Consider the following 25762-nt stretch of genomic DNA (forward strand, 5'->3'; position numbering starts at 1 on the left):
TTTACAGCAATGTGCTCCCTCGAGTTAGTCACCTCAGTATAAAACGGCACTTTTGCAATGAAGCTAAAGCCCAATGTGGACTCCACACGAGGCTATTTTGCTAAGCTATCCTGCTTTTCATACCATCCTCCACGGTCACCACCTCCCCCACCCTTAGCCAGTACTGGCCCCCACCTGGCAACCCCCAGACAATGCAGTCCATCACCTCCCCCCCCCCCCGCCCCCGCAGCCATTACAGACCCACCCTCCTCCCCCCGCGAGTGTAGGCCCCACCTGGCCCCGCCCCCTCCCAGTGCAGGCCCCGACCCGGCTCAGGGGATGACTGTCCCCAGGACCCCCCACGGGGCTGAGCGGCCCGGCGCGCCCCCGCCTCGCTCCAGGCCTTTGTGTGAAGGACCCGGCCCAGGCCGCGCTGGTCCCAGTGCTCCCGTCCGGGCCCAGGGGGGCACCACCCTCCGGCCGCTTCCCCCGCCGGGCCACCCCAGGCCCTGCCCCTCCGCGGCTGCCGCGGCCTGGCTCAGGCTGGGCGCAGCGAGGCGGCGGAACCCCGCGCCGCGGCCCGTGTTGCCCGGCGGCCCGGAAGTGCTGCACAGAGCCGCCGGCGGGGCGCCTAGATCTCCCTTCCCCGGGCCGAGATGGCCGCTGCCGGGGCGCTCCTGGCCTGGTGCATCCAGCAGCTGCGCGGCGACTTCGGGCTGGATGTCAGCGAGGAGATCGTGGGGTGCGCGGGGCGGGGCGGGGCGGGGGAAGGGAGAGGCTCGGGTAGATGGCGGGAGGGGAGGGGATGAGAGTCGGTAGGGGAAGGGGAAGGGGAAGGGAGAGGGTCGGGTCGGGTCGGGTCGGGTCGGGTCGTTGGGGAGGGGGGGGTAAGAGACAAGGACCGATTCAGATTGGACTGGTCAGGTTGCAGCTCTACAGATCCTGCTGTAGGGGTCAATTGACCCCACTTGGGCCCCCGCCCAGTGTGGATTGGGGTGGCCTGGATGGTCCCTGATGGGACTTCTGCCTCTGACTCTCTGGTCCCTGGGAGCTCCGGGAGCCAGGAACTACTCTACTACATACATCTGTTTTGCACTGTTCATGGGCTTAAAGCTCCCTGGATGTTGAAGAGAGGGAGCTTTTCTTGCGAAAAGGAGTCTTTGCTCTTTTCCATTTTTTCTTTTATTGGCTCAGGTTTTTGGTTAATCAGAGCACCCACTAATTTTTCCTTGCGGGTGCTCCAGCCCCGGAGCACCCACGGAGTCGGCGCCTATGGTGGGGAGGGAGGGGGAGGCGCTGATCGACCGGGCTGCTGATGTATTACTGTGGTTCTTTGGCAATGTACATTGGTAAATTCTGGCTCCTTCTCAGGCCGGGGTGACCAACCTGAGTCTAGTGCTACCAAAGAGGGACAGAGCACCACACCAAGTAGGCATTCAATTGTAGATCCTCGATAGGTACTCGAGTGCAGTAAACTTGCGTATGCTATTTCGAGCTAATTGTGCTGTAAAGACCCATCTGTAGTCTCTCTCCCTATAGTATCAATGTGCCAGTTATTCTCTCCCATCACACCTGCAGTCTTTCTCATATAGACATTATGAAGTGGATTTGTATCCCTTTCCAAGGGAGAGACAATTTTAATCATGCTGGTATTTCCTCACCTGAAGTCCTTGTCCAAATCCAGAGGTAACTTTGTAACCTACTAGGGCGAGCCTCTAAATGCGACACTGGGTGTCTCAGGACAGGCAATGGCTTAGTTGTATCTGATTCCTAGCAGAGCTCATTTAGCCCTTCAGCCTTCCAAGTGCAGCTCCTGTGCAGTTTACTGTTTGTGCATCTTTGGATGAGCCCTGTAAGGCTACGTGCAAAGGAAAAACTGGGTTTGTGCTCTTCTTTTGCTTCTTTATTATGGATAAAGATAATCTGAAAGGTTGGTGGGGTTTTTTGTTTTGTTTTGTTTTTTTGTCTCCTCCCGCTACACCTGCTTTCTTTTATATTCAAAATTCTTGTTTTTCCTGGAAGACACTATGAGTGATTAGAGAATTAATGGGCTTATGACACTGCAGATACCAAGCAAGTGCAACTTGATTTGCAAAGGACAGATAATTCACATTGTTTAAAATTTTGTTTATTGTTCAACACCTGTGTAACTCAACTACTATGGTACAAACAGTTGGAAGAAAATCAGGACTCCTGCACCTGAAGGACTGGCATGCTCTCAGTCTACCTCTTTGGGACCCTCAGGAAATTCTCCAGTATGTGTAAAATGTTTCAGGCCTTTGTTATGCAGTATAAAGAAACAAACATGGGCACAACCTCCTCCTCTCCCTCCCCCGCCGCTCGTCACTTTCATCAGTCACTTTTAAAGTGAAGGTCCAGTCTGTTCTATGTGGGCAATCTAGTTTTGATGTGTTGTGTGTGTATAGGTTATGAAGCAGTTGTTAGCCCTGGGTTTTTGTATTCCTGGTTCTGATGATTTCCTGCATCATCTTTGGCATATCAGGTAACCTCTCTGTGAAATAGATCAGGATTAACTCCATCTGCCATGTATTTGGGAAGGGGTGTTTGTTTGTAAAGTGCTTTGATATTCTTCCATTCGAAGGTGAAAGAGAAGGACAAAAGATTTTGACGTTTGTAGACAAGTAGAAGGAGGAAATATTTATTTCAATAATATTTAAACCCATGAGATTGTCTTGGACTTCATTTGTGGTTCGATATTAGAGAGTATGGAGTGAGCAGGAATCCCAGTGTGGTTTTAATTTCCTTTGGTAGTAGGAAGAGTGCAGTTGTCATTGTTGGTGGGGAGGGGGTGGGTTGGAAAGGTATCTGACCTTCCCCTGTTTTCACTGGTCCGGAAATAACAAGGGATTTTTCTAAGCGTATCTTCCTCAGATATTTGTCTTCCTCTTGGGCCTTTTTTGTAACGTCTTCTCTCCCATGCTCGCTGAAGTAACTTGATTCAAAGAGCGTGGAGGGAAAGTTGAGGTTAGCTTTGGTGTTGCCTGTCTCTTGGAAAATATACTCATGTTATCAGTTTTCTTCTTTTTGTCCCCTTCCAGGTACATCTTGTCAATTGAAAATGAGGAGGAGATCCGAGAGTATGTAATTGACCTCATCCAGGGAACAGATGGGAAGAAAAGTCGATTTATAGAAGAGCTGGTAACCCGATGGAGAAAGTCCTCTCAGATGGCTTCCGACCCTTTGCCAATATATAGAAAAAGAGATGGTGGGTCAGAGTAGAGGGTGGGTGGTAGGATGAAAGTATCAAAAGTAACCAAAACTTGTCTTAATTACTTGATCAGCAGATGCTTGTAGGGCCACGAAGCATCTTCTGCAGCTAGTTCTGGATCTCCCTTTCTGCCCATTTTGAAGGTTTAAAGCCAAGTGATCACTCTCTCCAAGAGGTCAGCAATATTCACTGCTGCTAGCTAACACACCTTCCTCTCTCTTTGCACAACCCTTTAGAGGTTTCAGATGTGCATCGGGCTGGAGACCAAGGCAAGAGGGGGAGGCGCAAAGGAAGGAACAAGCAAGAAACATCTCTGTATGCTGAGCCCAATCTGCCTGCAGAGGAACTAAAAACACCCCTTGATCTGGCCAAGGTGAGTGTGCCTGGCAGCCAGGGCAGAGTGGCAACTGTGGAATGCGGAGCAAATGGGTCTCACAGAGGAGCAGAAGGAAACAGATGGCTTTGTGCAAGCCGCAACTGACTTCCAGCAATAGGAGCTAACTGTGTGAACAGATGTAACTGTTCTGGGGACTCATTAGCACTGCTAGCATGGGACAGTCTTTACTAAACAACTGCATGTAACATGGCATGGAGCAATACCACTTTGGACTAGGGTAGCAGATCAAACAGACCGCAGAAAGCAGACCTTCAGGGCTGATCACTTTAGCAGAAATCTCCAGCAAGTTTTCGGGCTTGTCTACACTGGCACTTTACAGTGCTGCAACTTTCGCTCTCAGGGGTGTGAAAAAACACCCCCCTGAGCACAGTAAGTTTGAGCGCTGTAAAGCGCCACTGTAGACAGTGCACCAGCGCTGGTAGCTATGCCCCTCATGGAGGTAGTGTTTTTAGAGTGCTGGGAGACCTCTCTCCTAGTGCTCTGCCGCGACCGCACAAGCCACATGAAAGCGCTGCCAGTGTAGACTAGCCCTTAGAGTAAATAGTCCCACTGGAATGAATGGGGCAGGTCACACATTTTAGGACTGTTGTTTCAGGCTCTCCGCAGACTCATGCTCACAGCACTCCATTGGCTTATACTCTGTTTATATTTTCAAGTTTCTCTGCACAACCATGGGGACAAGAGACATAATTTTTTTTTAAAAATGAAAGCTTGGATTAATATATGTAATAGACAGTGAAGATATCAATCCCCAGAAGCAACATAAATGATTGTGCCTGGCAGTGTTAATGAATACACAGCTAATGTTGAAATGGAAAAAGTAGCATGTATCTTAGATTTTGGCTCATGTCTAAGGGTATGTCTACAGTGGCAGTTACAGTGCTGGGAGTTGCAGCGCCGCTCAGAGAGTGCTGAAGGGAAACCGCTGTTGTGTGTTCACACTGTCAGCTGCCTGCACAATAGCATGTTCACACTTGTGGCACTTGCAGCGGTATTCGGAGCAGTGCACTCTGGGCAGCTGTCCCACAGAGCATCTCTTCCTCTTCTGCCGCTAGGAATTGTGGGAAGATGGATGGGGTTGCGGGGTATCATGGGTCCAGTCCCAATGCCCTGTGATGCATTTCTTTGCATCCCAGCAATCCCTGTGCTTCTGTCCAGATTTGGTGCCAGCTTTCAACGGTTAGTGTACTGCACGCTCTGCCTCTTTGGTCTACAGGAATGGATCCTGAACTGTTGACCAGTATGCTGCTCGTCCTGACCAACACATCATGAGTGGCAGTGGAGTTATTCCTTAAATTACAAAGGCAAGAGGCGTGTGACATTGATCACACCACGCGAAATAGCTACAACATGAGATTGCTTGTGGCATTCACGGAGGTGCTGACCACAGTGGAACGCTGCTTTTGGGCTCGGGAAACAAGCACTGAATGGTGGGATCACATCGTCATGCACGCCTGGGATGACGAGCAGTGGCTACAGAACTTTCGCATGAGGAAAGCCACATTCATGGGACTGTGTGATGAGCTCGCCCCAGCCCTGCAGTGCAAGGACACGAGAATGAGAGCTGACCTGCACTGGAGGAGCACGTGGTGATTGCACAGTGGAAGCTGGCTATTCCAGACTACTATTGATGGGTAGCTAACCAGATCAGAGTGGGAAAGTCGACTGTTGGACTCGTGTTGAGGGAAGTGAGCAGGGTCATTAATTGCATCCTGCTCCGAAAGACAATGACTCTGGGAAATGTGCGTGACATTGTGGATGGCTTTGCACAAATGGGCTTCCCTAACTGCGGAAGGGCGATAGATGGCACACATAGTCCAATTCTGGCACCAGTCACCTAGGCACCGAGTACATTAATTGCAAGGGGTATTTCTCAATGGTTCTCCAGGCGCTTGTGGATCACCATGGGTGTTTCATGGACATTAACGCGGACTGGTCCGGAAAGGTGCATGGCGCATGTATGTTTCGGAACACTGGCCTGTTCAAGAAGCTGCAAGCAGGGACTTTCTTCCCGGACCAGAAGATCACCGTCGGGGAAGTCGAAATGCCCATTGTGATTCTGGGAGACCCCGCCTACCCCTTAGTGCCGTGGCTTATGAAGCCATACACGGGGCAACTTGACAGCAGCAAGGAGCATTTCAACAACAGGCTGAGCAAGTGCAGAATGACTGTTGAGTGTGCTTTTGGCAGTTTAAAAGCCCGCTGGTGATGCCTATATGGGAAGCTGGACCTGGCTGATGACAATATTCCTATGCTTATAGCTGCATGCTGTACGCTCCATAATATTTGTGAGGGGAAGGGTGAAAGCTTCACTTGGGGCTGGACCGCAGAGGCTCAGCACCTGGAGGCTGAGTTTGAACAGCCAGAGAACAGGACTATTTGAGGGGCGCAGCGTGGAGCCATAAGGATCAGGGATGCCTTGAGGCAGCAATTTGAAGCTGAAAGCCACTAACGTTTGTTGCTATGCTCAGGAGTGCAGTGCTTGTAATGCTAGGAGGTCATTGTGATTGGTGCAGATGATGCACTATGAAGGTTTAAGAAAATTACCTGTCGCCTTGCACAGATCTGTTTGCTTTCACTTAACAGAATAAAGATTGCTTTCAAACCAACACAATTATTTTATTAAAAAACAACAACCAGAGGAGAGAGTCAAACAAAATATCCCATCAGCACTGAGGGGGATGTGGGAGGAGGTGGATCCCAGGATGGCTAAAGATTTGTGTATGTCCAGGGATCATATCCAACCTTCTCCTTTGTAGTACAATGCAGCAGGTACTGTACTTCAGCAGGGCCAAACTGCAGAGGGATGGGTGTTGAGTGCAGTGGGTGGTGGGAATCCACAGTGCTGGACTGTGATGGGGCAGGAGTGGAATGCCATGGGTAAAGACTGGAGCCAGGAGGTTGACAAGAGTCTGTTGGTGGTGTCTGGGGGGTGCATGGGAAAGAGTTGTGCGACAGTGGCTGCAGGGGAGGGAGGGTGCGGAGCTGCTCAGCTTGCAATGTGAATATCGCCTGGAACATGTCTGCTTGGTGCTCCATAACGTTTAAGAGCTGCTCTGTGGCTTCATTCTGGCATGCCGCATTCTCCGTTAGGTCCCTCTTCTCGCTATCCCACCACTCCTTCAGTTCCTTTTTCTCAGCTGCGGAGTGCATCATAACTTCACGCAGAAAGTCCTCCTTAGTTCTTCTTGGCCGCTTTCTAATTCTGCGCAGCCATTCAGCCACCGATAACAAAGAGGGAAGCTGGGCTCCCAAGGTCATCTCTGTGAAGTTTAAACGCAACATTTTACAGAAGCAGTATTGTTTGCAACACAGAGAACACTGATTCAGTGATTTAAAACACAGCCAGTATTCACACACCTGTCACTAACTGGCTGACCCCAGGCAAGCACAATGAGCCACAAGACGGCCAAAATGGTGAGTAGCCGCAGGGACAGGGTAAATCACTCTTCCCGGACCCTGCTGTACACTGGGCACGTGGCTCTGGGGGAGACCCATTACTGTAGGAGGGGCCTGATAATCATTCCTGTCCCCACGTTATCCACAGGATCTGACCATTATGGAAGATACCTTGCTGCTGAGGGTGAGCAGGGAAACAAGGGAGGGTCTTCTCCAAGGCTTCTGCTCTGGCCCTTATGCGGCTCACCTGTATGCAGCAATGGTCCCCCGCAAGTGATGGCACGATGGTGCTGGAAAGTTACCGTTAATGGGGCAAGAAACAAAGCAGCTCTGCCGAGGATCCTGCAGCAGCAGATTGCCCAGTATCTCCATGAGAGATTCCTGGAGATCTCTGAGGCAATCAACAGCCTGTTCTGCCACTCAGACTAGGCATGTGGTGGTACTTGCATCATACAGAGACAAGCCTGCTTTCTGCAGCCCTCCTGCCACTGACAACTCGCCTCAGCAATTCCCAAAATCAAATCCACTTACCAGGGGCCTCCTCTCCTGTTTGCGCTTCGCCAACATCTGACAGCTGTGACCTACTAGCCTTCTCCAGAGTAGAAAAGAGGTCCTGGCTGCATGCATGTCTGCCTCTGGGTCCCCCTTCCCCTCCACATCCTCATCCAAGATTTCCTCCTCTGGCTCGGTCCACTCTTGACTGGCATGCAAGCCAACAAAGTTTCCACAGGGTCTTTGCAGTGGAGGTGGGGTTGCCACTGAGTATCGCGTCCAGCTCTTTGTAGAACCGGCAGCTCGTGGGTGCAGCACCGGAGTGGCGGTTTGCCTCGTGTGCCTTGTGGTAGGCGTTCCGCAGCTACTTCACTTTTACCCTACACTGCAGTGTGTCCCAGTCATGGCCCCTTTCTATCATGCATCGTGAAATCTGTCCATAGGTATCATCATTCCTATGGCTGGAGCGCAGCTGGGACTGCACAGCCTCCTCTCCCCAAATGCTGATGAGGTCCAGCAGCTCGGCATTGCTCCAAGCGGGGGATCGCCTGGTGCATGGCAGGAGCAGGCATGGCCATCTGGAAAGATGCGCTGAGACCACTGCACGCATCACCGAGCAAACAGGAAGGGGACTTTCAAATTTGCAAAGGATGTACGAGGTGGGGATGACGGTTGATCGCCTGAGCAGTAGAGTTCAAACCGATGACCAGAGAGGTGAGAACAGGCATCGTGGGACACTTCCCAGAGGCCAATCGCAGTGCTGTAATCGCCATGGTGTCTACACTGGCCCTGCAGCGTCGTAGCCCTGACGCAGAAAGCGCTACACCTCTCGTTGAGGTGGTTTTTTTTATACCTCAGGAGTTACAATGCAGAAAGCTGCTTTACTGTGCAGGAACTTGCCAGTGTGGACAGTGCTTTATTTTATAAGATGACTGGATGGGGCAGTGGACACATGCAAATAGATAGTGAGCAATGGAAGGTGTCTGCTTACAGCAGGGGAAGGAGAAGGCTGAGGGCCTTGGTAGGGTATTGGTCCAGGTGCAGGGCTAAGAAACTGGCGTGCTGGTGAAACAGTCACCTCTGCTTGGCTTAAAGCTTTATATGTGCTCTGGCAAAGATTTAGTGGGCACTCAAAGCTTTTCCGGCTCTTGCTGCTTCACTTGAAAAGCTTTGAGTGCCAGACAGAGGAAGCTGAAGCATTGGTTAAAGCTTTCTCCACTGGCCTGCAAAGTTCGGAGGAGATCTGATTATTTAACTGGCTTCACAGCACCTATGCCCCAGCCTAGCCCCCATTTCCAGCCTAGCAGCTCATCTCTAGCCCTGCGTCCTTAGCTTCCTACATTTAAAACCAACCTAGGAAACTTGCAAACAAAACTTTGTTCCGTTAGAATTAAGGCTGCCCATGCATATGTCACCAAAGTGGAAATACACTGAAATGCAAACCTACAAAGCAGGAAATCTGAAGTTAGGACATTGTTCATAACCGACACAATCCTAGTCTCCAAGCATTAGCTCCCTACCACTGGGATACACACAAACACAGCACACTAACGCCTTCTCTTTCAGTTCCATAGTTCTCTCTCTCTCAGGGTACACATTAAGGAAATGAGAATCTTTGCTGTCATCTTGTGCAGTTTTCCAGATTCATTCTTTGGGCTTTGCTTCTAGCACAGGGCATCTGACTTGGAGACTTATAGGCAGCTTACCAGGGGCCTGAGCAGTTAACCTATGCCACAGTCCAGGTGTAGAATAGGAGCCATAACTTTGTATCAAATAGAGCAGGTTGCAGCCATTGTTCTCTTTAATGTGATGGAGCAACCTGCAAAAAATTAAGGGTCCTAGTACGCATTGTTCTTGATTTGAGTCCTTTGGCTCACGATGGAACATTGCATGCTGGGACATGTAGTCCCCAGGGGTTACAGCTGAATGCTGAAAGTGAGAGTTGCCACAGGCCAAATTGTAGAATTTTATGGGTTGCACTTTGGCTATCCCTGTTTTACTATTTAATATAAATAGAGGTTTTTCTATGGGAATACTTTAAAATGCTGAAAACACCTTTAAAGTTTTTAAATCGTCTGAAAGGGAAAGGAATATGGACTTTGTTTTGGAAATGAAGGGGTTAAACAAACAGGCTTAGGAGGTTTCAGCTATTTCCTTAGAGTTTTCTCTGTTACCCTAATTAAGGTGCTGAGAAACCTCTGGCAAGGCCTGCAAACTGAGGTCACTGTGTCTCTTTTCATTCTTGTTAATAAAAGCAGTGCTCTGGCCTGGTTGTGGAAATAGCGCTGATTGGACAGAGCAGGGGTGATGGAGGAAGCACCCATCATTAAACCCTAAACCAGACTCTCAGCACCATTGAAACAAGAGGAGTGAGTCAGAACATTGTACGCAACAGAGACAGGAAAAGAAAGAGACATGAGAGAAGGTGTCCTGATGCTGTTACCTGGCGTCATCTGAGGCAGAAGCAACAATGGAGACCTGGGAACCTAGAACCAACAGTAGCTGGGGTGAAGTTCAGGAAGTTGGAGTGATCTGTTAACAACATACAGTGAACAGAGCCAGTGAAGTGTTACATCTGTGATAGAGCCAGGCCGTACTGAGGAGGGATTCTTAGAAATGGCCCTTCCCCCAAGTCTAGGAGAGACTAGGAAGAATAGAGGCAGAGGGAAACTGTCCAGCACCACAAGAGGATTTTCAAGCATATCACAGATGATAAACAACAGGCAGAGACTAGATTCACTGTTTGAACATGACTAGAATCTGGAGTGACAATTGTGAGGATAAAATAAGGGTGATCGATCCTCAGGCTTCAACCCATGAGTTGCTTATCAGCTGGGATCAGGAAAATCTGCCTCCCCCTCGGCTCAGGGGATGGTGTTGCACACAAAGACACATTATTGTAAGTTTATACCCTCCTTCAAAGCATCTGGTGTTGGCCATTATCAGAGAAGTAACATTAGGCTAGAGATACGTTTGGTTCCGTTATAGCAATTTCTGTGTTCCATGATGTGAGGGCCTTGGAATCTATAACTGAGAGGCAAACTTTATCAGAAACATTACCTATAGAATGCCTGCTAGAGACCTGAAGGAAGCGAGAACTCATTTCAGTGCTCAAGGTGAAAGAGGACTTGAGGGAAAAGATTGAGAATTCCACTGACCAGCCACTCATGCAGCTATCATCCATGGTATCCTGTCCCATCTATCATCAGAGTCACCTTGGCATAAGACAAAGTATACACCTGAGAGAGACAAACATCCAAAGTAACATGCCAATCTTGCTAATATTGTGCCTCAGATGAGAACAATAATAAATTACAGTATGTCAAATTGCCAAAGAATATACACTGCATAGAGAAATCCTTCTCAGGTGGGAGAGGTGGGTTGTGGATTAGATGTGTAGCCCATAGTGCTAGCTTTAGCATTCATTTGTTCAGCAGTAAGAAACCTACAGGACTGTGTTCTGTAAGACATTGGTTTCAGCATGTAGCATAGGGCTTGAAGCCTGTGAACTTTGGCACAGATAAATAGTCTAACGATCACCCCTATGTTCTGGGGAACTGGAAATAGAGTGTGTAAAGGGGAATTTTGCCCATAACAACACCAGCCAACCACAGGAACATGAGCGAATGCCCTCTTTTGGATAGAACATCCGCAGCGGTCTGACCACAAGAGTGCCATGGTAATGAATTGACGTATGTGGTAAGTTGAGATCATTAATATACTAACCTACCGAAGAAGGACACCTCAACTTTAGTAGTGTGAGGAAATACAAGTAAGGAAGAGGGGAGAAACCCCTACTGAATAGGCATTTGGCATAGTGGTATCAGTGTAACATATTATAAAAGTTGTATCCAGCCTGTGGGCAGGAGGAGAGAGGTAGCCATTGGAAGGTGCCAGAATGATGGCTACTGGTGATGAGGAAGGTATTGGGTAACATTTCAGGTTGTTCTGCAAGGGATAGTGTATGTTGATGTTCAGAGGTACGTTCTGTATCATATCTATCTACCTTGCTGGGTTAGCGTGTTTGTGACTTTGCTAAATGTATTAATAAACTATTTGTAAATACAGAAGCGTTCCTAAAGTGTGAGTGTTGCAACTGTGCACATCAGGATTCCTAACTGAACAGTAATTGTAATAATACTTGGCCTGATCTTGGGACAAGAACCTGTCAATTGAGTGATTACTGGGAATTCATAACTGATCAATATAATTAATACATAATCTATGTGAGCTAAAAGGTCTCTTCTCTCTCAGGTGTTTGTGATTTCCATCTGCGTTTAGGTGCATAGGTTACTTTATAGATGTGTCAGGAATGTGGATTTACCATGCTATAACATTTGCCCACCTTGTTCAGCACTAGCAGTGTGTCTTGCAGCAATGTGTTGGCTGGGCTTTTGATTGCTGGTCTGATTTTCTATAGTTTTTGTTTGATTTAACAAAACCTAATGTAGGTTCTTGGTCGCAGAATCCAAGAACTTTCTCTCCGGCACATAGAACCCAGGCAATTCCAGTTTGCAAAGAGAGAACATGAAGCTGAGCAGTCCTCCTTTCATGTAAATGGTGCTGACCTTTTCTGAGGCTTGCTTCTGTTCAGTGATATCATCCTGGTTTGAATTTGGAGTCTGGTCCCACTTTCACTCAAGCTGGCCAGGTATCTGTCTGGCTGTTTATCCCCATTCTTTGTTTAAAGGGCCCCTGTTTCTTTCTGATGTTTGTGTTGCAGTGAGAATGCAGATTAAATTCACTGTTTGCTCTTTCTAAATTAGGCACAAGAGATGGGCAGTGGTGGCAGCGTCAGCAGTACCTCCAAGAAAAAGGCCAAATTCGTCAACCTGTACACCAAGGAGGGTCAGGACAAACTGGCAGTCCTGATCCCTGGACGCCACTCCTGTGAGTGCCTGGGTCAGAAGCACAAACTCATCAATAACTGTTTGACCTGTGGCCGTATTGTCTGCGAACAGGAGGGCTCTGGCCCCTGCTTATTTTGTAGTACACTGGTATGTAACACTGTTTTCTATCTGCCATACTTAACTGCAGTCTTTCGTGCTTGGGTCTTGGAGATGGCATGTGGCTGAATTAGCCCCACTAGTTTCTTATCTTTCCTGTAAATTAGCAAAGTTCTTCCCCCTTCCGAATTGGCCTGCTCAGATCAAAGTCCCTTAAGAACAAGGGTTCTCAAACTGGGGGTTGGGACCCCGCAGGGGGCTGTGAAGTTACTATGGGGGGGGGTCGCGAGCTGTCAGCCTCCACCCCAAACCCCACTTTGCCTCCAGCATTTATAATGGTGTTAAATATATTTAAGTGTTTTTAATTTATAAGGGGGGTGGGGTCGCACTCAGACGCTTACTATGTGAAAGGGGTCACCAGTACAAAAGTTTGAGAACCACTGCTTTAGAACCTGGATCCTCGCTCAGGCTGTAGGGTGAGAGTCTGTGCTGCACCCAACTTGCGGCGCAGGGAGGAGTAAGGTGGTTTTAAGCCATCTGTTCACCCTTCTGAATTTGGGTGACTCCAAGGGCTGGAGAGGCTGCTGACATAATTTACAGAGCTCTAAATTACCTAAATTATGGCAGCCTCCTGCGGCTTCCCTGTGGGCCACAGTACTGCAGCCCCCTGGCACACTCCCTTTGCCTGCTGGAGCTTGCAGTGGGGTCCTCCACAGTGCTTGCACTGGGGGGGAAGTCTTCTCCAGCTGGAACCAGGGTATTTATGCTACTTCGGCCCTTTAACCCAGTATAAAGAGTCTGGAGCAGAAATGACCATTCCATTCCTATATTTAGAATTTTTTTTAATGATCTTTGCATTCTGGAAGGGCTGGGAGACAATACAGGGTCAGATCAGAAGGTGCCTCCCAAATAGGATTTTATGTGATCAGATTTTCTTTGCCATTCAAGCTCATGTGTGTTTTTCCACAGGAGGACACGAGTTGCGTTTTCATTTTCCTGGCCCTCAGTTTCCCCATTTATAAAATGGACTGATGCTCTCTGATTCCTTAGGGTGGGTGGGAATTAATTAATTAAAAGAGCTCTATAAAGAAAAGTAAAATAAAAATTGGGGTTGGGCCCTTTTTTTCTGTTTCGTGATGGATGAAGCCCTGAAAGGTGGTTATGGCAGGCTGTGCATAGGTGTCATTTTTTTAAAAGGATTTTTAAATTTATTTTTACCTTAGGAATATGAAAAATGTCAAATTGGGCCTACCTTTGTTTTGCAGGAAAGAATTCTCGGGAGTCTCACAGCATATTGTGCATTCTATCTGCTTATTTGAAGGGAAAATGGCGGGAGGGTTAGATCTTTAACAGAGAGTTCCTTTCTCCTGAGAGTTCTCTACAAAATGGAGTTAAATATGTTATTTAAAACAACCAAAATGAAGGCATTTTAAAGGTAGCCGGGGGGGGGGAGGGGGAGGGGAATCGGTGTCCGACCTTTTATTCCCCACAATGTTATGATGGATTTTGTTTAAAAGAACAACAAAAACCCTTGAACTTTTTGTCTCCCTCGGACAGTGTAGTGACTGGAAAGCCAGTACAATTGACTTCACAAGAGAGTGAAAACTGAATAGGTAAGAGGAGAGAGAAGTTTTAATCAGAGTATTTTAAATATCTGTTTAACTCCAGTGCCTAGTGACCACCTGAGAGAAAGGATGCCTTTGTTAAATGCCACCCACCTCTTTAATGAAGTTGTGAGAGAACCACACATCCCTGAAATCCTTCAGCAAAAAAACAGAGAAAACCAGTCTTGGTGTTGCTGAGATGTCTAAGATAAAAAAGAAAAGGAGTACTTGTGGCACCTTAGAGACTAACCAATTTATTTGAGCATAAGCTTTCGTGAGCTACAGCTCACTTAAGGTGCCACAAGTACTCCTTTTCTTTTTGCGAATACAGACTAACACGGCTGTTACTCTGAAACCTAAGATAAAAAGGTGAGCAGAGAACAAGGTCTTCTTTCCATACACAGCGAAGATGCAGAAGGGTCCACGGCCTGTGGACCCTGGTGAAATCCTGTGGACCCACTCTTCATTATCCTTTACAGCTCACCCTTAACTTTTGTCAATGGCTTTGAGGCTATGAGGTGCTAAGTATCACTCTTAGCCTTGATCTTCTTGTTGTCTTTTAGGTGTGCACGAATGAAGAGCAGGACATTCTGCAGCGTGACTCAAACAAGAGCCAGAAGCTGCTGAAGAAGCTCATGGCAGGTTGGTAGCAATCATGTGTAATGCAGTTAAACCGTTCCAGCTCTGCTCTACTGTTACATTAGACTAGAGCCTATGCCTATGTTTTCACTGGTGTTATGTAGTAGACAGGGCCTAAATCTTTTTTGTCTCTTAGCAGTATAGATCTGTTCCTTCTGGTTATAGCGAGGGGCTCTAGAAAACTGTGTGTGGGAAAGTTCCCAAAGATTCAGGGACTCCCTCTGGACGCTTTCTACAGAATTTGAACTCCCTGGAGAAGATGACCAAAGCTCTCCAAAATGTATCCAAGCCACTGCAGTCCTGTGGCAGCATTCTTTGGCCTTGGAGGGCTGGATGAGAATCTCACTGGAGCTCATCAGTCCTGTTTCTTGCCCAGCATGTTGTGCTTCCCCTTCTGCATGGTTCCCAGGCACTAGCCGGGGGAGACCAGGTCTGGGTGTAGTGTCTGAATTTCTTGAGTGGCAATGCATGATGCACTGACCGCAAAGCACCGAGGCTGGCCATTAGACAGCCTGGAATTATTTGTGGAAATGAGGCACTTGCAGCAGTCCTTAAAAATTAGAATAAAAGTCCCATGTAGAGTGTCTGCTGCCGGGGACTGGGATTACAGCAGTGGGACTTGTGAGGTTTCTATGGAAGCAGCTGATATTAATATTTTGGAACAATTTTGTGTCTGACACTTTTCTGAGGTGGTAAATGTAGGAACAGGACCAAGAGGAGAAGCAAAGCTAACAACACTTAACCCCCTGGTGAAATCCTATGGATTCTGGGGCCGTCTGCATTAATTTTGCTGAAACATCTGGATTTCCAGGTCCTCTGGTTAGAGCCTGGAATCTAGTCTTCTATGGTCTCAATGTAGGCTTCTCTTCCTAGTGACTGAGGTGCAGGAGCTGGCGCTAAGTGGCAGTGCCCCAGCTTGCTGAAAAGGTGTTTTCAGTATCTCCCTGTCTTTATTGCTGCATATTTGATTTCAGACAGTGCTGCTGGTGTGGGTGGAGGGGAACAGGAGCTGAACTCCATTTCATTGGGGGGGCCTCTAGCCTAGTTTCCTTTACAAATGTCAATGGAACTAGCCTCCTAACTTGGCATCTTTAGGGCTCAGCTCTGCCCCTCTCCCTGCAAGTGCCACTAGACTTTGCTTGGAGTGTGGCTGTCCTTGTCACAGGACCAAGGCTTTCATTAGCATCCTGCGAGCAGGAAAGAATCTAAATCCCTAAGTATTTACAGTGCTTGAGCTAGTTCTTCAGATTTGTGTCTGGCTGTTACAGAGAGCCACACGCCCAGGAGTAAAATATCCATCAATATGAAACCTGCTCCCAGTGTCCAGCCATAGAGGAGAAATGACCCCAAGCTTCTGGATCTGCTAAGGGACTGATGCAAAACCCATTGAAGCCAATGGGAATCTTTCCATTGACTTACCAGGCTTTGGAGTAGGCCCTAATAGAAGAGATATATTCCTGAAGAGGAAACGGAGAGGAAAATCCCATTGGCTGGTTCAGGAACTGTGCTTGCTTCCCCCGGCTGGGTGCTGCTGCAATCTCCTCCCTGCTTTCCTGTCCTGTTAATGGTTGAGTATGTTCAGCCCATAAGGCAGGCTTGACCCACAGATGTCACACACCTCTCAAATCACCCACTTTGGAAACGCATGTCGCTCTGCCAGGCCTTTTGGATTTCAATCCCACTGGAAAACAAGGCTCGTGCAAGATTCAGGTGGAGCGGTCCAATCAAAATAGCTAATGAGGGACAGACATCTGTGGAGCTGAGCATGGGGACAGAGGACAGTCAGTGTAAGACACAGGGGGGCTATCAAACAGTGCCAGCTAGATGGAGGAGGAAGAGGAGGATTGGGGGGGGGTTGCATGTTGAAAGGTGTGGGGAGTAGGAGAAAAGAGAAATCGGAGGATCAGAAAATAAAATAAAAGCAGCATTTTGTGGCAAAGAACTCTACAGTCAGGGTTTTGGAAATCCCTATTCTGTTCCTACTGAAAAGGAGAACAATCAGGGCTTCCAGAGGAGGGCTTGAATTAGGGGACATAATCAAAAATTGAGGGAAATAAGGGGAAGTGGGGGAACACAGGCAGAATTACTTCCCACAGAAACTAAACAACTAAGTTACTGGGGAAAGTGACTGGAGCAGCAAGGGTAAATGGTTTCTGTCTAGATTTTTATCCCAGGCCCATCACCATGGTATCTGAGCACTTAATTTGTTGCTGGAGAAAGGAGGATGAGAGGAGAACATGGAAGAGGGGAAGCAGGGAGGTGGGGGTTAGGACAATTTCAAAAGTGCTGGACTTTTGGACAAGTGACCTCTTCAGTTTCCTATAATGTCACATGTTCTTGGGAGTATCTCTGTGCCCAGCTGCAGCAGGAGCAGTGTTTAAACTGATAGCCCATCCCCAAGAACCTGATCATGATTTGTGTCTGTGTATCCTAGGTACTGAGAGTTCTGGGCAGATGGAGATCCTCAGCAAGGACCTGCTGCCTCGTCAGGAAGCTCGGCTTAAGACAGGTCTGGAGATGGCCGTGAAACATAAAGACAAGTTGCTGGAATTTGACAGAATGAGGTATGGTGCTTGCTGAAATAGCACAAACCATCCTGCAGGCCAGAGTCACTTTTGATCTAAATAGTATCAGCATTCCATCCCTTCCAAAACTGCCTTGGCTGCAAATCTATTAAACCTGAATTTATAGGTGGGATCACAATCATGGAGAAAATATCACAAGACGGGAGTGGTCCAGGCAAGCTGGTGCCTCCTGCCCCAGATGGAGGCCCTGTAGTGGGGAAGGGGAGTCTAGTCTCTGTGACTCATCCAGTCCTAACCTCTCAGGTGAGACTTCCAGCAAGTGCACCCATTGTAGTAGTTTTGTCCACTAGGAATTGCACTGAAAGCATCAGTACATTTCATATTGGCCACTGACCAGCCGGCAGGTGGTCACACCGGTATTGTATACTGCTGAGAACAGTATTTCTGCTGGAAAACATGGTTCCTCTGTGGCTGTTGGACTTGAGATTGGTAGGGAAGTGGTACATCAGCTGGCTGGATCAGTCACATGAAATTTGCCCAGATTCCCTGGCTCTCACAGGAATTTCTCTTTGACCCATTGATGGTTCTTGTTTTGAGCTACAGTCTTTGTTGTGGTGCTAAATTTTGTGCTTGTCCATCTTCTTCTTTTCCTGATGTTTTTTCCCTCTGAACAGATTGTCTCTCTAAATGGAGAATGTCATTTAAAGGTGACCAGCAAAGGACATTTAAAAAAATTGGTATTTTCCTCTTTTTTTCTGCTGATGTGTTAAGAAGGCCTGAAATGAGGTGTGGTGGTTGTTTTTAAGTAGTTTTTTTACTACCTTGCAGTGATCAGGAATTTCAAGTCTGGTCTTTTCTGGTGCGGCTTTCTTGGGGGTCTCCGAGGATGTGTATTGTGAGCTCTTACAAGTTAGCTGTAGGCCAGCGGTGATGAATCTTTAACAGACACACCCTTTCTTTCCCATGAGCCGTAGCCACTGGAGTTCAATAGATGATAGCAAAAACAGAGTTTTAAACAGCCAAAGTAAAATTCCCTTCCCCTCTCAATGGCTGCCACTTTCACTCTCTTGTGATCTTGTTTCATTCGTTCTCCCGGTCACCACAGGGTGTTCCAGGGCAGACAAGACTTGAATTTCTGATATAAAAACAAGAACAAACTTTTGCTGCTGTTGTTGGGTGGGCGGAGGCGCGGAAAGACTCAAGCCCATTTCTTCCCCCCCCCCCCCCCGACAATTCACTTTTAAAGGAAAACCATGGGAACTTTGCAAAGGCAGTGGTGTGAAAATTCTCCTGCTGAGATGACCATCTTGCTACATAACCACACACCTTACATGCCTTTCAGCTACTGCTGATGTTTGAGTCTGTTCTGACGGCACTCGCCTTGCAGCAGCTGTGGGAACTCCGTGCTGGGGACTCTAAACCAGGGGTTCTCAACCTTTTTCTTTTTGAGCCCCCCCCTCAACATGCTATAAAAACTCAAGGGCCCAATGGGGGTAGGTGGGGGGATTCAGGGCTCTGGGCCAAGGGTGGGGACCCTTGGGCATAGGTGTAGTATGACTTCTGTTTTGGAGGGGGCAAGAGTTGGCGGGGCTTGGGCCAGCTCCACACAGTGGGGTCCAGGGAGAGAGCGCTACCTCCACCCTGTGACTCACCTCAGCAGGACACCTTGCTTTCTGTGTTGTGGGGGGGTGGAGCTGCCCCCGGACTGCCCCACTCTGTGTAAGTCACTGCAGTTTGGTGGGGGGGACAACACCCTTATGCCCCCAGAACTCTGCCCATGGGCTCAGGGCTTCTGCCTGCGGGGAGCCCCAGGGCTGGGGGCTTCAGTCTCGCGCTGCTCCCAGCTTCAGCTGTGGGGGCGTGAGGGGCCATTGGGGTTCCCAGCTTCAGCCCCGCACCTGCTCCCAGCTTCGGGGGGAGGAGGGATGCTGTCTTCAGCCCCAAGCTGTTCCCGGCTTTTTTGCGGGGGGACAGACGCTGGCTTCAGCCCCATGGCCACTCCTGGTTTCTTTTACTGAAAAAGTGGAACAGCTTCAGCTGGAGAGATTGAGAGAGCCCAGCCCCAGAATCTTCCATAGCCCAGTGGCATGTGTGAAATTCACAAGTAGTTTTGGGTTGACAGACTGTGTTCTGCAGTGGATAAACGCCTCACTATCCTTGCCCTTTGAGACGTGATCGCAGTCACCAGGTGGAAGAAGTCTCATACTGAGTGAATTTTTCAAGCACTGTGTTGAGGCCAGGGGCCAGCCAGGTGGTCTGTTGGCAGGGCTCTGCAGGAGCCTTGGGCTTAATTCCCTGTCTGGTCTCTCATCCCCTGCTAGGTCTGCGAGGTTTGCTGGTGCTTTGGCCTAAGTGCTCTCTACCTTGGGGTGGAAATGGGGAAGAGAGAACTGTTCAGTCCCCTTCAGCCAGAAGAATGGGGCTTACAAGGGAAAGGGGGCCTTAACCTAGGAAGGGCATGAGTGGGGGCGGATCTTGGGGATCTGTAAAGGACACTGAGGCAGCCTCTGTAGGGAACAAATCACACTCTACTACATTCATGCCACTACAACAATAATGCCCTGTCTCAATCCATGAGAGCTGCGTCCAGGGCTTGCTGTTGTGTGTAGTCTCCACAGGTTCTCCTCTGTATTTAAGATGGAAGTAGTTGTGCTCTCTTTCCGTTTTATTCCCTCGAGTTCCTGACAAGTTGTCAGCATGGTCCTCAAAAGGGCAAAATTTCATGCATCTGGCTTCGTGTTACTGACAAGCCATGTTCTCCAGAGACGACAAGGGGGTCGTGGGAGCATGGGGAGGGGTGGTTGCGTGACTGATGTGATGTTTCCAGGTATGTCTGGGGCTGTTTGCTGTCGTACCTGGTACCACTCTGCTTTTTCTCTGTGGCTGTCTCTCACCAGCGTGCGCCGTACTCAAGTCATCGATGATGAGTCGGATTACTTTGCTACAGACTCCAATCAGTGGCTGTCCAAACAAGAGCGTGAGGCACTGCAGAAGAGAGAGGAGGAGCTGCGAGAGCTGCGCCATGCTTCTCGACTTGCCAGAAAAATCACCATCGACTTTGCTGGCAGGCAGATCCTGGAGGAGCAGGACAGCATGGCTGAATATCACAACAAGTGAGTAGGTGGCACCAGCCACCAAGCTGGCAGGGAGCAGAGTACGCTCCGGAGAGCAGAGAGAGGAGAAACGCTGTCTGTGATTGTTAGCGAGGCAGCTGAGCTACCGTCAACAGCAACAGACGACAAACTGCAGAGCCCATTCTCTTGAGAGGCAGCCCTGCCACTCGGTTAGAATGTTCTGTGCTTCTCCCTGTATCTCATTGTTTGGGACAAACAGGATCCTGAGCTCTTTAGCAACCGATTTGCTCCTGCTGCTTATTTCCCTGTTCGCAATCTCATCCCTCTGTCTGTGGTGTTGCAGACATCTGCCATAGTCATGACGCACAAACAGAGAGTTTAGGGGTTTGTGCTTCAGGAGCAGATTACTCTCCTAAGGAGCAAAAATCTGCTTGTGTGCAAATATACCTAGGAATAAAGAAGAGGCAAAAAGGAAGCAACAATATAATAACTTGATGTTCTGTAGAGCTTTGCATACCTGGGCATCTTCCAGACTCGCTGTAACAGGATCACTTCCGCTACAAACGAAATTCAGCATCCTCTGGGGTGGAACATGGCAGCCATTCTATGTGTACACTACTGCCCCCCCAGCTTTTAGGAGGTGGAGTGACGAATACCACATTCCAAATGGAGTTGCCCACATTAGGGTTTGGCCAGGCCACTATGGCTCTCAGAAGGCTAGTCTAGTGGCTTGGACACAAGCCTGGGACTGTTTAAGTCTCTGCTGTGCCACAGACTTCTTGTGTGACCTTGGGCAAGTCACTTAGCCCTGGTCTACACTAGAAGTGGGGGGTCGACCTAAGATACGCAACTTCAGCTACGCGAATAGCGTAGCTGAAGTCGGCATATCTTAGGTCAACTTACCTGGCTGTGAAGACGGTGGTGAGTCGACCGCTGCTGCTCCCCCTTCGACTCCACTTCCGCCTCTCGCGAGCTGGAGTTCCGGAGTCGACGAGGAGCGCATTCGAGGATCGATCACTACCCGCCGAACCGGTGGGTAGTGAAGACCTGCCCTTAGAGTGTCCGTGCCTCAGTTTCCCATCTGTAAAATTAGGATGTGCCATCATCCCCATCTCACAGGGCTGTTGAAGACTGTGAAGCTCAGATACTACGGGGTGCCAGATAAATGGGGTCCCTTTAGATAGTCTTGCTTCGTGACCAGTGTCCTGGGATCATTATTGACCAGGGGTGATCTGGATGCCAGTTTTACAGGGCTACCCTGTGCTGTGCAGGGCCATGCTCTCAGTACTGACTGTCCCTGCTGAATTGCACTCTGTCTGACTTACAGGCAGAACTGTCCTTAGCTGGCACGTTTGTGAGCGTTCCGGGCCGGTAGCTCCCTGGGAGAACACAGAGCAGAGCAGCTGTATATCTACAGCAAACATGCCTTGAGTGTCTGCAGGAGCCCGACTATCAGAGGGAGGGAGGCAGCAGGGGGAGCAGCCTGGCTGGGAGAAATGGCAGGAAGTGCTTCTGGGACGGGAGGCCGGGGGGTATTAACGTGGTTTGTGTGTCCTTGCAGGTTGGATGAGACAATTGATGCCATTAACTGTGGCACTCTGAGCAAGCCATTGAGGAGACCCCAGGGGAAGTTTGAAGTGAGCTCTGGGCTTCTGGTGAATCCCCACCTTCTCCAGCCTGCCCCCTTGGTTAGTGCCGATTTCTGATTCCTCCCCGAGCAGTGGCTGCCAAGAGACATGCGCCCAAGTATTGTAACTTCCCATGTGTTGATGGCATCTCTTCCCTGTCCCCAAGCCTCCTCTGTGGGATTAGGATCATCTGAGCGAGAGATGGACACGGCCAGCTAGGTGGGCTAGTCCATCCCAAACTCTCGGCCTGGGCAGGATTTTTGCCAGTGGCGTATTTAACTCAGAGCAGTGGGTTTCCTCCCCCTTTCTCAGCCTGATGCGTCTCGCTCTTGGGAAGGTTTCCTGACATTCAGTCTAAAGGAGTTTCCCTTTTAAAATTCCCTTTGTAAGGATCTGCCCACCAGATTTCAGTTGTGCCCCCTCAGTCACGCTCTCCACTTGCTAGTGTCCCCTCTTGTCTTTCTTTGGTTCCTGTGCACCATGCATTTGTGCTCAGACACTTCCAAGCATTAATATACACTTATTCTTAGTCTGTGACAGGCCATGCCAGATAATGCAATTTAAACCCATCCCTGTCTTCATACCAGGGTTTGTGCCTCTCCTGCCTCCACTTAACTGTTTTTCTACATCCAGGTATTTTTCGAGAGTTGTGGGAGCTCTTGAGCTATAGCTGGTTGTTTTTTCTCATTCCCTCTCAAGAGGAAAAGGCATGTGATAAGTGGCCATGTGTACTGTTTGTGCACCCAGAAGGGGTCTGTGGCTGCACCAGAAGGCTGGCTCTGAATGCCAATATCCCATATGGCAGTCCACGAGGAGGGGGAGGATGCTGCGTCAGCTGGTTGTCTGAACAATCCCTTTGGCCTCCCTTAAACTCTCCCCAGTGCAGGTGGTGCCAACTGGGTGTTGCTCAGTTGTGAACACACTATGTATGTGCCGTCTATGCTGTGGGACAATGTCGGTTGATAGTTCTACTCTTTAAATCTGCCATTTAGTTCAAGGGCAGCCAATGTGAGGGTTACATAGAGCAGATTACGGTTTCCCTTGCTTTGACTGCTACCAGGGTGTGGCATGCAGAGACTCCAGGCTTTGGCATGCAGTGCTCCATTTGATGAGTGGTCTGCACTCTTTGTATGCTTGGCTTGTGGTCTCTCTGGGGGGCATGACAAAGGTGGCCACCTGACCCACACCTTGCTCTGGGCTGCACTGGCACCATCCCAGGTTAGATTCCCCCCCCCCCCCCCTTTCGGGTTCAAGTCTGGCTTACCCAGCAGTAGCCAGAGAATGATAAGAGCAGGGTTCTGATACAGAGGGCCAAAGATCTAATCCAGCAGGAGGGCTAGGCCATGGTGCCTTCTGCACTGTTGTTCTTAAGTAAAGGAAAAACTTAGTGATTTTGACCAAGAGTTAAACCTTCTGTTATGTGTTTGTTTTGAACATGGTGAAGTGGGTAGACCAGACTGGCTTGCTCCTGCACAGAAAAACTGCCCATTCTGCAGAAACTGGGCATGAGTCTGCCTCCGAAAGGAACAGGTTACGGATTCAGGATCGAGAATTACAAGAGATCTCGGATGATGGCTGGTGTCTCAGCATGCACCAGCCTTGGGCTTCTTTGCTGGTAAAAGGAATCAAAAGGTAAAAATAAAGACATGGAACTGTGATATGTCCTAAACAATATGCAGTTATGCCAACAGCTTTGTAATGGCCCATCCACGCCTCCCTTCTCACCCTCCAAAACATAGTGCCTACAATGAGAACAGTTCCCAAAACTCATACAGTAAGGATAGAATTCAGTTACATTGCAGTGATGTTCTGATACGTGCTGAGGACTTCAGTGGCCCTAAGCTATTGCTCAGTACAGTCCCACTGGCACTTTCCATCTAGCGCTCTAATTCCACACACAGCCCACTTCCCTGGGGGAAATATTTGGGCAGGATATGTACGAACAGGGAGCTGCACTTCTTCATCCGAGCATGCTGTTGATTTCGGAACTGAGCAGGCTGGAAAGAGTCAGCTTCTTTATGATGATAATTAACAAAGGCCTGAAAATACTCCAGTATTTTGCTATTTTTGTACAAATTCCTTGGTAGATAACCTGCAGCATCGTGGTGCTCCATGCCTAGGAGCAGGGTTCCTCAGGGAGGGCCAGGAGACGTTACTAGACAAGCTTCCCCTTTACAAGGCAGTTTTCCAGACAAATCAGCTGCTGTCTCCCTGTTCCAGTGTAATTGGTGTGTCTTGGGAAATCCCTGAATTTCTGTAGATTTTTTTTTTTTTCTCTGAAGTTTCTGAGGAGATGACTTTTAATTCTGAAAAGCAGACTTATCAGTTCCTCAGGCTGTAGAGACTTCAGATCCCATCTTACCCTGCTCCTGGATCTGAGCAGCCTGGGAATGCTGCAAGCCAGCCACTCTGATAAAGGTGGAGCCTTTCATCCTGTTCCCATAGTCTCTGGGAGCTGCACCTAAAGAAAAGGGCAGACGCTGACTGCTTTGTCTACGTCTGTGGGCCATGTTGCCCATTAGATTGCATACTGACCACTGCCTAGCTCCTAGGAGTACAGAGACTTGATTTCTGGGTATTGAAAAGTCAGAGTAGAGTGACTAAACCGTGTAAATAAGTTGCTTGATGAGATTCACTGGCTCCAGAAGTCTTCTCACTAACAGCCCTCCTCACTGAAGAGGAAAATGTCCTTTCCCAGGGCAAAGCTTGGTAACAGGAATCACAGGGTGAAATGTTCCATTGAAGACTGGGCCATGTGTGATCTCAGCTGGCATGTCAGTTCTGCATTCTCTTCTGTTCTCTCTAGGGTGGAGGGCAGAACCTGGTACACATCCCACAGAGGGCGGCTGTGGATAGCAGCTACTGCTAAAAGACCATCCCCTCAAGAAATCTCTGAGCTAGAGGCCACCTACAGAATGCTGCTCCGGGAAGGTGAACCTCACTATTGGGTCTCTGATTTTGGTACCTTGAGTCGTGTAATGAGCAGAGGCAGGAAGCAGGCACTCTTGGGCAGTTATTGCTGCTTCTCTCATTAACCTTCCTTTCTCCTTTCAATTCCCCTCTTCCTTTCTGCATTTCTTCAGCCACAAGGGAGTCATGGAGCAGATCAACTCTGTCCTCTTGGCTAGTCAGAAGCTGTGAGCACTAGTGAATTGCATCTGACTTTGACAATACCTCCTGGCAGCAATGCCTCTTCGTTCTTGGTTCAGGCAATAGTCGTTGCATGTGAATGTACGAAGGAGCTGGTGCTCTGAAGTTCAAATGCTATCATATGTTCTGGCCTCCTGGAGGCCAGGAATAAAAAGCTGCAGGTTAGCATGCAGATCTCTCTCTCTTGTGAGGCTAGGTGAGCCTGAGACATTAGCCTGGTCCAGGCTGCATGGCCAAGGAGATGTCGCCTCTTGGTGCAGCTCCTCTGGATATTAGTCAGCCCAAATATGCCTAGGGATTTCTTCCTGCCTCACCAGAGCAAGGAACTGTGCATTCACTGTGCATCGGCCATACTGCTCCCTGAAAAGCCACAACAGGGGGGAGATGCACAAAAGCATGATGCTGCCATCCCTCGCTAGGAATGAGAGCCCCAAATTTCAGGCCATCTTGGATTTTTGTGCGTGTTTGCTTTTAAAGCAGCATGGCCCAGTAGCTGGAGCACTGGACTGGGATTCAGGAGACCTGGGTTCTATTCTTGGCTGGGTAACCTTGGCTAAGTCACTTATCTGCTTTGTGCCTCAGTTTCCCCATCTGTAAAATGAGGTTAATGATATTTACCTCCTTTGTAAAGTGCTTTGAGATCTACAAACGGACGGTGTTTTACAGGAGCTAGATTTTATTTTTATTAAGGTCACTTTGG

General features: G+C 48.7%; 1 protein-coding gene across 4 annotated transcripts in view; it reads left to right on the top strand.

Annotated features, from left to right (window-relative positions):
* Nucleotides 1-564: 564 nt before the first annotated feature.
* Nucleotides 565-25762, top strand: part of TRIP4 (thyroid hormone receptor interactor 4) — a 52654-nt gene continuing 27456 nt past the window's right edge. The window contains exons 1-10 of one of the 4 annotated variants that reach the window (XM_074965943.1): nt 565-721; nt 3039-3205; nt 3445-3581; nt 12263-12493; nt 14610-14688; nt 17120-17249; nt 20108-20323; nt 21846-21972; nt 23357-23544; nt 24719-24843. In XM_074965943.1, coding sequence (XP_074822044.1) covers nt 636-721; nt 3039-3205; nt 3445-3581; nt 12263-12493; nt 14610-14688; nt 17120-17249; nt 20108-20323; nt 21846-21972; nt 23357-23544; nt 24719-24843 — 1486 coding nt within the window. In that variant the 5' untranslated portion in view covers nt 565-635. Of the gene's footprint in view, nt 722-2121; nt 2235-3038; nt 3206-3444; nt 3582-12262; nt 12494-14609; nt 14689-17119; nt 17250-20107; nt 20324-21845; nt 21973-23356; nt 23545-24718; nt 24844-25762 lie in introns of those variants that run through there. The other 3 variants (XM_074965945.1, XM_074965942.1, XM_074965944.1) reach the window with 3 other exon arrangements.

Source organism: Natator depressus, chromosome 10 (assembly GCF_965152275.1).
Source record: "Natator depressus isolate rNatDep1 chromosome 10, rNatDep2.hap1, whole genome shotgun sequence".
Taxonomy (NCBI): Eukaryota; Metazoa; Chordata; order Testudines; family Cheloniidae; genus Natator; species Natator depressus.